The 17799-nt window shown below is 33.6% G+C and overlaps 2 protein-coding genes across 2 annotated transcripts; one reads left to right on the top strand and one right to left on the bottom strand.

Moving 5' to 3' along the window:
• Positions 1-5418: 5418 nt before the first annotated feature.
• LOC109004074 (ubiquitin carboxyl-terminal hydrolase 2) lies at positions 5419-8510 on the bottom strand. The gene is made up of 6 exons (XM_018982484.2): positions 8421-8510; positions 7360-7407; positions 7133-7179; positions 6651-6697; positions 6423-6525; positions 5419-6340 (listed from the first exon to the last, which is right to left on the bottom strand). The coding sequence occupies exons 2-6, from the start codon at positions 7388-7390 to the stop codon at positions 5564-5566; spliced, it is 1005 nt and encodes a 334-aa protein (XP_018838029.1). The 5' UTR covers positions 7391-7407; positions 8421-8510; the 3' UTR covers positions 5419-5563.
• An 8923-nt stretch (positions 8511-17433) lies between these two features.
• LOC108981711 (auxin-induced protein 6B-like) lies at positions 17434-17745 on the top strand. The gene has a single exon (XM_018952962.1). It carries the CDS (start codon positions 17434-17436, stop codon positions 17743-17745), a length of 312 nt encoding a protein of 103 aa, XP_018808507.1.
• The last annotated feature ends 54 nt before the right edge of the window (positions 17746-17799 follow it).

Genomic DNA, 17799 nt, shown 5'->3' with positions numbered 1-17799 from the left:
ATCACCCGAATGTAACCACAACTCCTTAGATCTCTACTTACACATAATTTCTTCATGTTCCAATAACAAATTAATGTCATATTTAAGCATCCTTATATCTGAAACTATATCAGGATAAAAAACTAATATATTCAATTCAACCCTATTTTCTACCAATTACTTTTGAATGTTACCAAATTGGTTATGCTTCCATGATTGTAGTTGGAGTTTACAACAAGAAATAGACTCTTTCAAATTCTCAACAACTACCTCATTAGTACATTTACCTCAAGTAGAAGTAATAACTACTTCACATCTCATTGCCCCAATTCACATTGATTCAAATCTAAAAGGCTTCCGATCACGCCTTGGACCATAAACAAAACTAGTTGTTCAAGCAATAAACAGTTATGATCAAAATGTATTACCTCAAGTTATTGACTTTCATAGATGGATACAAAGAAAACCAATCGAGGTTAGCAATAAATCCGTCTAATCTCTCCTGAATATTAGCCATCCCATCCCTCATATTAGACCATATAAAATAATGTCCCCCTGTGTTTATACTTTGTAGATGACAAGAATTCAAAGCTTCTCTAAAATCTCTCATTTGCCATTCATATTGATTCCTACCCCCTTTTTTTCTCATTTGAAATCACCTCATTAAAATCACCAAAACAGAGTCATGGACCCACAATAAACATAGAAATATATTTCATCAAAGCCCAAATTTCATTTCTACAACTCACCTCTAGATGTCCATAAATAGCAGTAAGCCGCCATTTGATTTGTAAAGTTAAATCCACCAACCAAGCATCAAAATGATGTTTGGAGTAAGATACGGTATCCAAATAGGTATTTTTACGCCAATATAGAACACCACCACCACTCCGGCATTTACTACTAATGGCAAGACACCCATAGAAATCAAGAGAATATTTCAGAAAGTCCATTTTTAGAACATTTGATTTAGTTTCCATTATATACACAACATTAGGATCTTCTCTTCTGATTATATCACGAAGCACACGAACTCCATGTGGGTTCCCAGGTCCATGAGCGTGCTATTCTAATATTCTCATGGTGACCCTCAGCCTTCGCCGATAGCACTTGAATGTCCACAAGACTGTCTTCATCCATAATACGAAATCTCTTAGAATCAGCCCCATCAAAATGTGGAACAAGATCAACTGAGTTGTTGACTCATTTGGAAGGAATCAAAAGTTTTTGCTTACCTGAAGTTATGACTAATGGAGAATCTGCCTTCCATCATCGCAGACCATGCACCAAATCTCTGATCATCACTTTGGAACCACGTTGCCCTGGCTTCAACTTTGAAATTGTAGGACTTGAAAAAATCACCCCTGTTTTCGCGCCTGAACCCTTTAGAATGAAGCCCTCACTCTCAGTCTCCTTATAGTGTCTACATTCAACCCATTCAACACATGCATCTTCAGGGTAGGCCCAATTCAGCCCATTCCATTTCTGCATGGTGTTGATCCATCTTCTTCCCAATAGAGTCAAAACCCATCACCTCCATCATTTTCGAATAACTGCCATGCCCAACTGCCGACCACCGTTGTATTGCATGTTTCATCACCCCTGAACTACTTGGATCACCATTAGTAGCAATCTTTTTTGTGGCAGAATTCAAACTCGACTTCATACCACTCTCAAACATTATATTGATCCCGTTATGCCAAAACCTCCCTATACTCTTAACCAGGATCCATATGGAAAATCATCCATTTCAAACCTTGATCGATGAGATAATCATAAATCATAATCGGTATGCCCCAAAATCTCACAACAATACTGAAATTAGGCAACCTCTCATTCTTGAAACAAACCTATACCGATTCAGTCGGCTGAATATTTAGACGTTTAAAATGAGGCAACTGCTTACAGATATCCATTTTAACATGAACTCGAGAGAATTCTCCCTACACCAACAAATTCTCTGGCAGATCAATATCTTCTACTTTACCAATGGAACTTCCAATCATTCAAACTACAGTAGCATTCATACAGTTAAGAGGGAGGTCATACATTCGTACCCAAAAGGTTGCAAAATTCATGCAAATTTTTTAAACTTGGCAATCACCATCATAATTTTGCATCAATACAATACACTTCTCCAAAAACTATGGCCCATTAAAAAGGACTCACAATTTATTATTTACATCACTGAACTACGCAATAAAGAGACCCTCATTCAAGTAAAAAAAAGTTACCCATTTCCCAGATGCCACACTGATCGCATCATATTCTTGGAGGCTTCCAGATCGATAATCTTTTTAGAAAATATTTTGAAAAAAATACAAAACTTGGATTGCTGCACTGAAATTGCCGAAACATGATCAACAAGAAGAACTCCAGAATTCTCCACTTTAGATAAGTGAAACTTTTCCACACACAGTGATAGATAATCTGTCATAGAGACCCTAAGCAATTCGAAGTATGTAAACCAGACCGAATGCCATAGATGAATAAATACTAATGATAAACAACACAATGAAATCAAGCACACACTCCCAAGTGAGTAATCAAACGGGATCATTCACTAGGAGAAAGCAAAAAACCAACTCTAGCAGTTGCAAAGAACCTCCGAGGTCGCATGAGCAAAAATTGTCTAAGTAACTTTTTGTTCAACCAAGACTTGTCAAATAAGCGTGTAACTTATATTTTGTAAAAAAAAAAATGTATAGATGTAATAGTTCAAACAAGAATATTGATACTTTAACTTTTTTATATATATGATATTGGGTCATATAATAAATGACATTTTATACACCATACTTATAAATAGAAAATTATAAGCCTATGAATCTCTTTCTCTCTATAAAATGTCTATCTATATCATGCTTATCTCTTAAGGATTTTTTTTTTTTTATGAATAAGAAATTTTATTGAGACAAATAGTCAGGCAAAGCCAAGTACACCTGAAATATGCAAAAAATAACCTAGTTTCAAGCTAGGAACTAGAAAAAACACTCTTAAGGATTTATAGAACAAAATATTTATTATATATTTATCCTAACCACACAAGTTGACCATCAAATGGAAGTGTATATCTTCTATGATAATAATAATGATCAGGTCGGCTCAATAGCTTCAGGGCAAAAGCTAATTTTTTTTTAATAAGTAAACGGTAGTATTAATAAGATAGATAAAACTTAAGTACACAAGATGATATACAAGAGATAGAACATATTTAGTTCGTAATACTAGAAACAAGAAATCATACAAATTTAGACTATTAAAGTCTACAGCTATAACCCAAAGGAATAAAGTACGGAAAAATAAAGATCGAAGCTCCTCTAAAGACCACTCATTATCTTCAAATGTCATCTCATTACGTACTCAGCATATGCACCACACAATACAAATGGAGACCATCTTCCACATCGCTTTAATTTGTGAGGCACCACCCAGAATTGTCCAGCTAAAATTTTAATTTAGGCTTTTCATTTTAAAAAGTAAAATTAAATATTTTAATTTTAATTTTAATTTTTACATTTCATTTTATTTAAAAAAAATTCCAATCACTCTGCAAAGTAAAAATACTTTTAATATTTTATACTACATTTTCAACTAATAACCGCTTGAGTTTTATTACATACAATCATTTTTATGTACTCCTTGCGTACTCCATTGATGCGATTGACCAAAACAATTATTTTATATTAAAAAAAAGTGATACAACCAATTACATTAGTGGAGTACGCAAGGAGTACGCAAAAATGACTGTACATAGATTTTTTGATTTTCAAATATTTTCAAATTCAATTTTTTCTCTCTCATTTCTCAAAACCTAATAAAATATCTTAATTCAAACTATTTCACGACTATTTACAGATATTTATAGATATTCTTAGTATCTAAACGTGTTGTAGAAGTAATTATAATAATTATTGTCAATAAAGTTCTATAAATAACATATACATTTGGAAAAAAGTGGACCCTGCCTCTTCAAATGACCATACAAAAAATTTTTATGAACACTCAAAATTAGATTTTGCTATTTATAATTTTTATATTATATATTAAACTAATAATGATAAAAGAGAAGTGTATTCTTAAAAGAAGAGTACTTGAAATAATTATTATGTGGAATAATTTTAAGACTAATAATGACAAAATATCTATTTGATACTTTTGATGTTCTCTATTAAGTAAATTAATTTTTTAATTGGATATTTTTTCTTTTTAAAAAATTATACTTTGCAATTGCAATTTTTTAATTGGCAATTGCCCAAATCACCTGATGGAAGAGCTAGCCCCGATAATAATAATAATATATACAATTTTTTACAATTATTTTATAATTCATATTTTATATAATTATCGTTCACTTAAAATAAAATTATAAAATAATTATAAATTTATCTTTTTTCGCCTTTTATACTTTGGCAAATAACAACAGTATAACGATAGAGTTACAATCTTTTTACCATTACTTTACTACTCTTAGTGTATTTATTTTTATTTTCCTTTAAGTATTTTTTTAATATCTTTAATCATTAAGAAATTTTTTTAAAAATATACAATTTCACTAATAGTCATTTACTTAACCATTAAGTAAAAAAAAATTTTAAAAAAATTTAAAAAATTTAAAAAACTGATAGAAAGATAATAGAAGAGTAATAAGTCGCATCCAATCGACACATACATATCGTCCCCAGTGCCAATGAATCTCATGACTGTTCATTTTACCACCATTTTAATCCTTTTTTAATATTGTCACTTCTCATTGGTAACGGCCCACGGGTTGGCTCGTCGATTGCTTCTGTATTTACTTGTTTTTCTCAAAATATTTTCTTGTTTTGTTTTAGAAGGATCTTGAATCTCATATATTTGCCCCTCTTTGCCATCCTCCACCAACCATACATTCTATCAAAAGCTTCCTAAAATCCGGCTCCACCAACCAGATACATTTCTTTTACAGGTCGTGTTTTATCTAAAGTTTTATGTTATCCTTTTTTGTTAGAGTTTTATGTTCTTCCAGCCTATGCTGCGGGATTGGAGTTCAGCAGCAAATACATAATAGTCATTTGGTAATAGAAAATTCTATACACTACGTTACCGTTTTACTTTTATCTCACTATATAAGATGTAACACATTATATGATTCTTTATCATCCAATAATTATAAATGTATCACATCTTACATAGTAAACTGATAATGTAGTGTATAACATTACTCATAATTGTTCGAATAAGAGTCTTCCACTCGAGATTGTCTTCTCATTATGTTCAATCTTTTTTATTGGTCTCTACACCTTTGGACCTCTAATATGCATGGTCTGCTCTTAAATTTCATATTTTGTGTCAAAACTTTCAGAGTTACAAACCTCTACAGCCCCTTTTCTGGTGAATATTATTTGCGTGTAAAATGTCAACAATGTAATTTAACAGCATATTTCATTTACCTAAAAGAAAGCAAGTGAATATGGGAGCAGATATACCTTAAAAGAAATTCATGTGTCTCAAGACATGAAAAAAAAAAAAATAACAATAACAATAAAATCTCTGATGTAGTTAAAGTCGAAATACAAGCACAGTTGTTACAATTAACAAGAAATCATCTAGTGCTGTTAGTTTTCTGCTTCGCCTTCTCGATTAGGGGCTTCAACTGCTTCTTTTCAGCAAGAATCTTGAGGAAGTTGAACAGAAAAGGTATATAATTGTGCTTTCTACGGATATTTTCGGTTCTCCATTTCTTGTACTTTTCCTCCTCCACTAAGATCTTCTCGGTAGCGGCTTCTATTCCAGCATTCACTTCTGAGAGAGATTTGTTTAGCGCTTCAACATTACTATTGCCCACCAGTCTCTCTGGTTGTAAGGCGGCCAGTTGCTGCAAGATACGCTCCCTCCTCTTTTGGAGCTCCTTCAGTTCTGCAGTATACATCTCTTTCCTGTTCTTGATGACTGCCATTAGATTGAACCTTATCTCATTTTGGGAATACCTTTCAATGCGTTCCTGGATCACTGGTTGCACCATTGACAGCCAATCCATGTCACCTTGCCCACCAGAGCACTGACCAAGGCTGATGGGTCCTTCCTTCAGTCCATCCAGTTCATACAGAATCCCATCAACAGGTAAATAGCTTATAAAATGGTAGACATCATCATCTTTGCCTGCAGACTTCTGCTCCTCTGGAACAAAAGGCTCAGGCCTTGCAAAACTATTGTGGGCTGTGCGTATCGCTTCACTATTATTGATTGCCAAACCTTTGAGTTCAGGTGGAAAAGTCTTGGTGAATTCTTTCAACTTTGACAACTCGGGGCCAATGTCAATATCCAGACAGTTCATGAGGATAGACAATATTGCTTGGGTTGCACAAGCATTATTGATCACCTATGAGCAATCAAAAGAAACTTAAAGATAAGGTAAAGCGACAAATAAATTGTGGGCAAAACTGAATCCCAGGGTAACTGACCTGGCTGGCAAAGAACAAGTTAGGGTTTGGATCCTTGATTACAACACGGTCATCCTTTTCCCCTGGACGCCATTTGAAAAGAAAAATCAACCCATATACAGGCCTGTAATTCAAAGAAGAAAAAAACACAAAATAAAGAGCAAAATAAATATTACTGCAAACATGTGAGCCGGCAAAGTGATCAAAAGAAAAGCAGCAAAGGGATAGTTAAAAAACAGTACAACCAACCTAAGATTATTCAGAGAATCAAGGTCCAAAGAATACAGCTCCTCCACCTGAGAAGACACAACAAGGCAGTTGTATGTAAGTTGTTGGCATGGCCTAGAATCAGTTTGAATTTTTGGTTTGGACTGTTGGACACCTCATAGACAGAAAAATTAATAATAAAAGGAAAAAGAAACAATATGTACAAGCTATAGCCCGGCGAGGCCTTTTAAATTCCACCCATGATCTCACCCCCAATGCGAAAATTTTCAATCAATTAATACTCATTTCAATATCTACTGCCAGGTTTATACAAAGTTTTAAGCCACATATAGCCTGTATAATTTTTCATTCTTGGAAAGTGCATACAATGAAATATTACTCAAAAACAGGAGTCGATCAGAAAATCAATTTGTGCACTCAATACGATGAGCTTGCAGGACTTTAACCCATATTAGTACGATTGAGCTATAACCAAATATATCATAGATATCCGAAACACTTACCTGCACACCTTTTACTTGCATCTGCTGAATAAGTTCCGTAAAAACACCTGGAATGCAAGGAAATACTCTTTAAAAAAAAAAATCCGATTTCCAACATATATTAAGCCTACTTCAATTCATTACACTAATTTATTTCATTTGAAAAGAATCTCACAAAGTAAAATTTCATGAAAAATATATTAAAATAGAGAGAGAGAGAGAAGAGAATGCCTTATTCAAAATCATACCAGGATCAGACTCAATTGTGCACCAAGACATGGCTGGAAATCAATATGCTGCAAAAAAGAAAAAATAAAATGGATAACTTGACCATTAAATTAACCTTGAGTAGCTTACTAAAACTGAAAAAATAATGTAATACTACTGCACAAGAGGTATGCAAAATACGTTTAAAAGAAAATTGAAGGCTAACAAGATAGCACATCTAAGAACTAAAACTCCACAGACTCCAACTAAATCCAAAAAACTCCAGAATGACAGCAAAGCAAAACCAAATGACCCTCGTAAATAAATCCTATTGTGCCCCTTTGGTGAGCTTAAAACATAAATTTCAGGTGAGTTCTCCCTTAAGCCTCAAGAATCATGTGACTTTGACTTCCAACTAAAAGTTTATCTTTGCTAATTTTGCTGTTAATCTACATCAGATAATCTATATCAGTTTTTCAGCAGAAAATTGATTCCTTTTTACTGCATTAAGAGATTAAGCTCTTGCTTTCTCCTTATTATATCATATAAAAAAAATTCCAATGTCGGATTCACAATCACTACACATCGTGTGTTAGGTGTGAGAGCTTAAATTCCAAAGGCTACTTAAGGAGCATTGTTTGGGAAAATAATAAGCGATGAAAATCATCAATCCGTATCAACAGCAGCATAAGGCAGTTGTGGATGGAGACTAATGGTTGTAAAGCTAGCACATAGAAGATATAAGGCCAAGATGCCAGGGGCGCAGAGAAGTTAAGGAAGAAGAAGACGCTCGAGTTTGACTAACTGAAGCAGAGAGTGAGTAAAGATTTCTTTTTCCCATGTAATTCTACTGAAAAACCCATCCATTTGTAGAGCTATAACCACGAAATATTACAACATGATCAAAATATTAAAATTTCTTTACCAAACCAAACCACTTAGGCTTTTGAAATATAGAATAACAAGAAGAACAGGATCTGTGGTATCGTATAATATAAAAAATTAAAAGACAAAATTAACTTCTGAATGCACAAGCACGGAAAACCATATATAAATATTCTAGAGAGAGAGAGAGAGAGAGAGAGCCTGATAGTGACTGTACCGGAGGAGTATCGGAGGTAGGGATTTGCAGTGCAGCGTCGTCGTTGTCGAATCCTCCTCTGGTTTGATTTCTAGAATTTACCCTTCCTGTACCCGTTCGTTAAATGCGGAGTGGATTTGTTCCGACTCCAAATTCGGCCCAATTGGAAGTCTGGAATTGTAGGCCCAAACCATGTGGACAGTAGATTTAGATCCAGGATAGGACTCGGATGGTCCATGACTCCAATATACGGATGAGTCAGCTCTATGATTGGTAAGTAAAGTAGTCTCGAATTATTTTATTATTATTAATAAATTATTATATATTTTTTTTATTATTTATAAATCATCTGAAATAATATCAACATCCAAATATAGTCTATTATCAGATAACCTTAGACTTATATCAAAAGTCTCAAATCTCAATTATGGGTCTATTTATTTGAGAAGTAATGTTATATATAATTTTAGAATATGTAAATCATGCACAATCTTTTTAAAGAAAGCGGAATTCACCATAAAAATATTGATTTTTTCATGTATATCTTAGATTTTCATTACTTTTTTTAAAAAAAGTATACAAAACTTACACACTCTAAGACTGTATAAATCATTTCTCTTCTAACTTTAAATTAAAAACTTTTTAGGGGAGATCATGGTGACTAATCTTATTGAGTTGGGGAAAAAACAGAATCTCAAATACTCAGTGCCATATTAACAATTATTTATAAGTAGAGATGGTAAGATTTAAAATAAAGAAATAACAATACTCTTCAGCAATTTAAATGCAGCAATTTATAGTATTCCAAAGCCCAAGAGACAATAGTACTTAAGAATCTTGAGATGTTTGTCACCTTAATTCATCATTGTATATAAGATAATTAATAATCGACACGAAATTATCCATCAACTCTTCATTTTATTATTTTATAAAATAAAATTTGATATAATAACTAATGAACAAAATCACACAAACACAATACACGCGAGGAAAATATGATACCAATTAATATACGTAGTATATATATGTACTATAGAAAAACTCGTGTATTAAGTCGTAAATCCTGAATTATTTGCTGCAGATTGCACTATCTACATACTATTTTTGGATGGGAAAGAGATCGATCATAGGAAATCTTGTTCTTTCACGTAATGATGATAAAAAGATTACGTATTATTGATTAAAGTTGAGTTTAGATAGTGAGATAATTTTAAATATTTTGTAAATAATAATAAAAATATATATATTAAATAATAATAAAAAATAGATAAAAAGTAACTATAGGAGCCTAATACTTTTAACTTAGAATGAATTTATAAGTTTTATCGTCATCCGTTAAATGTGGAGAAACTGTAGGAAATCTCCTTCTAATTAGTCCAAAGACTTGACCACACCACTAGTACTGAACCTCCGCGTCCTCCCGCAGCATTTATTGTAATTAGTACTATAGCGTAATCTTAACGCATGATTCTCACACACACACGGAGACGCAGAGAGAGAGAGAGAGACATCTGGACAGGACAGCCACAGCCGTATCTATATAGAGAACTGGGTTGAATTATATATCGTGCTAGTTGGGTGGGTCCAGTAGTACTCTTTCTAATTAATGATTGATGCTTCTTCTTTCAAGTAATAATTAAGTACTACTTTGTACTGAAGTGCAATATCAGAGATAATAATAATTAAATTATGGCCTATATATTCACAAAAATAAATAAATGACCTCATGCTAATATTTAAAATATGAGAAAAGTTACTTTATCTCCTTCGTTTTATCATTCAAGTTGATTGCTAGTCTAAATTTTTTATTTATTTAATAATTAAGAAAATAATTTTAAATATATTAATATATATTTTTTATTTTTTAAAAATATTTAAATATATTAAAAACAATATTGAACAATCCGTCCAATAATAATAGTGGAGCGACATGATAACCTCAGAAAGTGCCTAAAATACTAATGACATGGGTCGATATCATGAATTTTCTAATCGTACTAGATATATATAAAACCCTCATCACCAGAGCTAAATGTATAATGCTCTGATTAATAAAAATCAATATTATTAAGTCGTGAGTTTAATTTGGTATTCATCATGTACGTACTGCAATATGCTAGTGCATGCAGCCTAAGATAAATTATTATTTAATTTGTACCTCAAACTACTACCGAAGCTTTTTTTGTTTTCTTAGCATGTTAAGTATTGCATAGAAAAACTAAAAAGTTACAAGATTACAAGATTCAATAGAATGAGAGTACTCAACAATCATCCCAAATATAATAAAAGTAGCACCGAAAAAAAAAGGGGTTATTAAGCCAAAAAATTGACTCAAACCCATTCCCAAAGGGAGAAGTTGCTTTAAAGCGGTTTTAACATAACCTGATAAACAAATTACAAACCTATGACTAAAAGCCAAAATCGAGAAGGGTGCGCTGTATTTGGTTAATCTAGTCTAACTGTAAGAGACTATGATTATGACCACATCGTCTTGATCGCTGGTTAGGGAAAACATGAATATAGGAGAATAACAACCTGAAGATGACCTGATATACCGGCAAAGGACCACCACCGACGGTGGTGGTATGTGTGGGACACGCGCCATACTGAGAAAAAAGAAGCACACAGATATGAAAGATCCAAAGTTGCTAGCCCCGATGGTGCCATGCGTGGTGGCAAGAAACTACCTATGGTGCGAAGGTGCATGAGGCCCACACGCACTTTAAGCAGTGCATGAGCCACACATGGCACTCATTTGGAGAGATTTCTTCCACCATCCGACATATTGGCAACTGGGGGAGTTCGTTGGAAGGGTCGCATGGCGGTCGAATATGGCCAGCAAGCAGTAGATCGAAACATCTTTGGTACTATCGCCGAAAAATTTAAAAGGAAACCGGGCAGTGGGTAGAGAGAAATTGAGAAACGAAGAAAAAACTAAAATTACTATTGAAGCTGATCGATCATATATGGACCAAATAAAAAAAAAAACTGACATTTTACTCGCCTAAATTGGATTATGAATATTGCAATCATCAAAGAAATATATATAGGCGATGCAATATATAGAATCTTGACCAATGAAGGGTGCAAAATGTGTGCTTGTAATTAATAGTTTTTAGCTAGGATACAATATATCGCGCGGTTTTGATAGTTTGAGTACAAAATACAAAGATCCTGGTGCAACGTACGCATATTTTTCTTTTTCTTAAATTTTTTGTTAAAATAACATAATATTATCTCGAAGTATTCTCAGCAGACTGCTCACGGCCTGCATATATGTATATTGCGTTCGGAAAGAAGACTGACATTTTCCAATGGCATAGAATCATAGACGAGGAAAAGAAATTCAGACAATCAAGATATATATCATGGCAATGATGGGCGGGAAGCGGGCCAACCCTGTCCGAGGGAGAGAGTGATACATGTACTGTGGTTGGCACCGACCGAATATGAGAAAAGTAAACGGCTCATCATGAATTCATACTATAAGATGCTTTAGGAGTGGTTAACTGAATTTATAGATAAGTTGAGATGGTTTATGAATAGTAGAATAAAAATTGAATTATTTATTATGTTTTATATGTGAATTTGAAAAAGTTGTTTTAAGATTTAAAAAAGTTGAATTATCTATTATATTTTGTGTAAGAATTTGAAAAAATTATAATGATGAGATGAGATGGGTTGAGGTGAATTTTGAACGCAAATAAGGCCAAATTAGGGCACGTTTGGATGTTGAGTTGAATTGACATGAGTTGGATTCTTTATGAATAATAGTAAGTTGATATGTTGAAGTGATTTTTGTAGGCTCATCTAAAATGAGTTTAGATGTATTTTGATGTTAAGATTAGTTTATATGTATTATTTATAGAAAGTTCAAAAAAGTTGTAGGTTCTGCGTGTAAAAAAGTGTTGGGTTAAAATAGGTTGTGAGTCTCACGTGTAAAGAAGTTTTGAGTTGAGATGAGTTTAGTGTAGTTTAAGAGTTGAGTGTTTGGATTTTAGATTCAGTTTAAAATTAAACTAAACTGAATTAATCTCAATTCTATCCAAATTCCAAACGGAACCGCCTGAATTTAGTTGGTGAAAAAAGGAGTCAACCAAAACCCACAACCCAGTACATATATATATATATATATGTATTATATATATATATAGGGAGAGAGAGAGTGAGTGAGAGAGCTTAGAGAGAGAGAGAGAGAGAGAGAGAGAGAGAGATTCTTATATATAAAAGATGGTGGCCAGTAGAAATTGATGATATTATTTTGTGGATAATATTAAACATAGAGAGATGAGTGGAAGAAATAGGTGTGGCATGTTATGTTGGGGATCGATGAGAGATTTGATCTTGAGTGCGCCACCACCGGCCAATGGCAGGAGAGCCAAGCATTCTAAATTCACAAACAAGGACAAAATTTACAAAGCAACACACTCGTACAGACATGACACGCTAGGTTTTGGTCCCATGCATGCCAGTGCCACACCATATATACACTCCACTTTAGTTACTGAACTCCAATATTAATATTCCCTTTTATACCTTTGAAAAATCTCTCAAATCTTGTGCACGATAGGGACACGTACGTACACCCTCTCGAGCCCTCGATTCCCTTTTCCAAAGGTGAGAATCGTAACAACGATATTTCCGGTCCAGTCCCTTTCTGATCTGCTGCCGTCCCTGATGACTGATCTAATTTATAGCCTGATATATAGTTGATCTTTCAGTGGTACTGTCTTGCTTAATAATGTACGTACCTGCTATGCCAAGCATCGATCGATGATCATCATCATGTACTTCATCTAGATTATATATAATATCCTTTGGTTTTGGGCCATCAAAGTTGACACCTTTTGACTTCGCTCATATATATATATAAATATATATATATATATACGTCCTTTCACTTCTAGAATTTGGAAGAAGTAGTACTACTACTGTATACATGCCTATATATGATTGCAATGCATGCTTGCCAAGGTGGGTCGGTTTGAAAGTCGTAAAACAACTGATATATCTTTATTCCCTGACTTTGAAAGATCAACTATCGGCCGGCCTCATGATCATCATCACTACCTGCAGCTCGCTCATCATGATCATCATGAAAAAGAATGGTACTTGGCCAGCTTTCATGAATACGCGGTGTATTATATGGACCGCTCGATCCCTATTTTGTTAAAAATATCATGATTATTATAAGTAGTGTACGTACCAGAAACCCTAATTCACCAGACCGAAAAGAATAAGTACTACTACGACAGTACTGAACTGAAAATCCGCACTCGGTGTGTATATATTAATAATATGTTTGGGATCTCTTACTAATGAATTTCTTTCCATTAAAAGTAGTAGTACTTAAGTATATACGTATATATAAGCTGATCAGAAATAAAAACAGGCCAGCATCATGTATTCGTCCTCTTTAATTAGCTAGCTAGCTAGGGACAATATTGCCTTGATTGTAGTTCATGAATATATAGTACTCTTGATGAGCAATATTAAGAGATAATTCTGATTGTTTGACGACAGAATTAATCTTAATATTGCAAAAGGGACGTTTTGGGGACGGGATCGAGCACATGGCAGCAGCTGGAATATATAATACGAAAGGAATATCTCTTGGCCAGTACTAAGATTAATATCTATTGCCAAATAGCTAGGATCCATGCATACAGCTAGTACAGTATATATGTATATGTATATATATATATATAGAAAATATATTTGCAACTGTGAATTATACAATCGTCGCGTAATCGTTTTGAAAAAAATGAATAAAATATTAGACTTATATGAAAAAATTAATTTTTTAATAATAGATTCAACTCTTTTTCAAAGCGATTACGTAATATTTACATACTTAACAGTTGTATGTAGAATTACTCATATATATATAATTGAGAGCGACCCTGCTAGCTAGCTGCACTACGCCATATATAATGTTGTAAATTAAACAAATTCTTCAACAGTATCTAATTAAGACACTATTAAATTATCAAATAGATGATCATGGCCATAGCATTAATTATATATGTTACAATAAGATGGAATGATTTTCAGAGCAAAAAGATGGATGAGAAAAGTCCTTAATTAATTATGCCATCGATCGAGGCCATGGTGGGTTTTGTAGACCGGCCGGGGGACTCATCTCTAATTAGTAATGTATTCATGATCATCTTCATCATCTTGAATTTTATGATCTTTTTCGATCATATTAAAATATATTATAATTTAAAATTGATATGAAAAATTATTTAAATTATAATATGTCGATGAAGCTACCTAGGTAGCTATCAATTAATGATCTCTCTTTAGAATATGATTTGCATGCGCGTCTTTTAGTAAAGGTAGTAGTACTGGCGCAGAACCGGCCCGATGATCTTTGTCAGTACGTATGATCTGTATCATCATCATCATATATATATATATATATATATATAGACTAAATAAAAAGGATTAATGCTAATTAATTAATTAATTAGCACCACCGAACATAGGTACGGATGATGACTAAGCTTACAATACCAATTGACTATTTGCTTATGGCAGTACGTACCACTTTTGTACAAAATGCCCTTTGGCACATCGCTTAAGATCATTCCGAGGACATCTCTTCTTTTTAGGTAATTTTTTTAAAGAGTACTGCAGAGGTACGTGTGCCCCACGACTACACTCCATTTGCACTTCCATCGTACGCTTGATAGAGCACTTTGCCTTTTAACCATGACTAGCATTTGTTTTGAAAGGCAATAACATGTCATGGTGCACTCATTTCTTTTTAAAAAACCATCAAGCTGATGGCTGCATTAAACTAGCAAGCTCGTATATCATATTATAAGAAAGATCGCTGTGACTATGCAGAGTACGTACTCGACCCATTAACATTCACAACAAAAGTTGCATCGTCCTAGAAAAAAAAAAAACTCGAATCGTGAAATATTAATAGAGTTAACGAGTTAAATATAATTGGTTCCGTCTCGGTGATTCTTTATTAATCAGACAATCAAGAAAATGATTCATGTCATTATAATAAAGATGATAACTACATGAAGAGTGACATTAGGTGATCAAATAACTTGGACGTACGCCGATCGAGTTTAGTTGGGAGTACTGCGTGCGTGCAATGTAGTGGTGACTGTGAGTAAACGGCGACTTATCTAACTTCTAACATCCTGCAGTACTATAGAAAGAAAAACATATAGAATAGAGGTATATTGAAATAGGAGGATGGGAAAGGAAGGAGGATGCATGCATGCATGCGAGAGGGAGAAATCCTCTTAAGGCAAACAAGAGGCCGGCCGGGGCACATATATAATAATATATAAGGAGGGTGCATGCGTTTCTTTTCTTTTTTCTCTCTTGATCAAGTGAGTTTGGATCGGCTAGCTCTCTTTGTTTTTATGAATTTGATCCATTAATTAGAGGCCGATCGATACATGATTAATTACCATGCAAAAAATTGATCACAGGTCAAATAATTACTACAAGAAAACTGTTTATTGATGATCAGCTATTTTCTGTCAAAATAAGTCTGTTTTTATCATAAATAATCGTTATTGTCGCAAATAATTCGTCATAAATATTTATTTTTCTTGTAGTGAATCGAGAAAGTTGAGATCATTTTTCTAGAGAAAGTGATCGGAGAAAAGAAAAAGAGAAAGTTGGAATTGAGAGATCGAGCATGCATGAGTACGATCATTTGCCCATACATGAATGAGATATGCCATGATTTTAAAGGATCAATATTTAGAGGTCCTTTTAGAATATCCCCACTTGAGCAGTAGTACTCATGTCCTGCAGAAAGTATATTTCTCTCATGCAACTTGTTGATCTCCAATATCAGATGCGGAAAGAGAAATACAATTTGGTAACGGACCAAAGAGAATATTCTTAGTACAGCATCATGATGCGCGTATTTTGTCACGATAATTCATTAGTCTCAACCAATATCGATATTCAGTACTTCATAATTTATATTAATCCCTCCAAAACTTAGTGTTTTGAACCAAAAACTAATACAAGAAATTAAGCAAATCCAAGTTTTTTGCACCATTAGTCCAAATTAATTACTAATTACCAAAACCTTCTAATAATCACTACAAGAAAAATAAATTTTTGTGACTAATTTATTGCAACTAAAAGACTATTCGTAACTAATTTTAATTATAAATAGTCATTTCGCTAGCTGTAATTAACTGATCGTAAATAAGCAATTATCTTATAATGAATTAATAACTTTAGATGGTGGCAGCACTCAAAATCTAGAATTTAGGAAACATAGTATAAGTAGTGTTAGTACTAATTATTTATATTATATTTTTAACAACCTTTAAGGTTGTGAGAATAGTATTGTGTCTCAAAACGCGTATCGAAATCAGTTGTTTTTGTATTTGATATTTATAACTAATTAATGTAATCTCGTTTGTAAATACAATTAAATTAAAGCCATCTCTTTATTTATTATTCTCTTATATAGTCATATATATCTTTTTACATCATGAATATATATAAATTTACAAAGAAATGCAAAAAGGGCAATATTAGGAAATCTTTGGATTTCTAGTTTCAATATACACAATAATTATCATGTAGAGGGAAAAATATATATTATAGAGGGAGGAAAGTTTGTGTCCCCACATATATCCCACACTGACAGGTACCTGGCCTCCAAAGTAAAAGGGGTAGGCACAGCTAGCAAGGAATCATGATCATGTACAATGGAAAAGGGTCCTCCAACAAAAAAGCTTTCAATATGATTCCATATTTAGGACTAACTGACACATAAACACTAGCTAGCTGGCTTTATATTTTGAATTAAATCAAACAAATAGAGTACAAATACCCACCTCTCCTTTGGAATCCTTGCTCCTATATATAACCCCCCTTGACTTCATTCCTATGCATCCCCCACAAGATTAGTACCTCACATCAGTAAACTGGCCTGATCATCTTCCAAAGCCCTAGATGATCATCAATCAGCTTCCTGTCAAAGACTCCAATTTATACCCTTAATTACACGAAGAAATTGCATTAAGAGATCATGTCGGATGACAAGAAGATGAAAGTGAAGAAAGGATGGCTTGCAGTTCGAGTGGGCTTAGAAGATGAAGATGGAGAGTTTCAACGTTTTGTGATTCCCATATCTTATCTCTACCATCCTTTATTCAAGAGGCTTCTGGAGAAAGCTCATGAAGTTTATGGGTACCATACCACTGGCCCTCTTAGGCTTCCATGCTCGGTGGACGATTTCCTCCATCTCCGGTGGCGGATCGAGAAAGAGCCGAATCATCACCACCATCACCACCAACATCATTCCCATCTCCCCGGTGCTTTGTCCTTCCACTCTTGTTGATGATCATCTTAGTTATAAGTAGATACGACAGCATGTTTATTTCTTCTCACAGAG

The sequence above is a fragment of the Juglans regia genome, chromosome 10 (assembly GCF_001411555.2).
Source record: "Juglans regia cultivar Chandler chromosome 10, Walnut 2.0, whole genome shotgun sequence".
Classification (NCBI taxonomy): Eukaryota; Viridiplantae; Streptophyta; class Magnoliopsida; order Fagales; family Juglandaceae; genus Juglans; species Juglans regia.
Note: the sequence above shows the minus strand (reverse complement) of the source record. Positions and strands in the feature narration are given on the sequence as shown.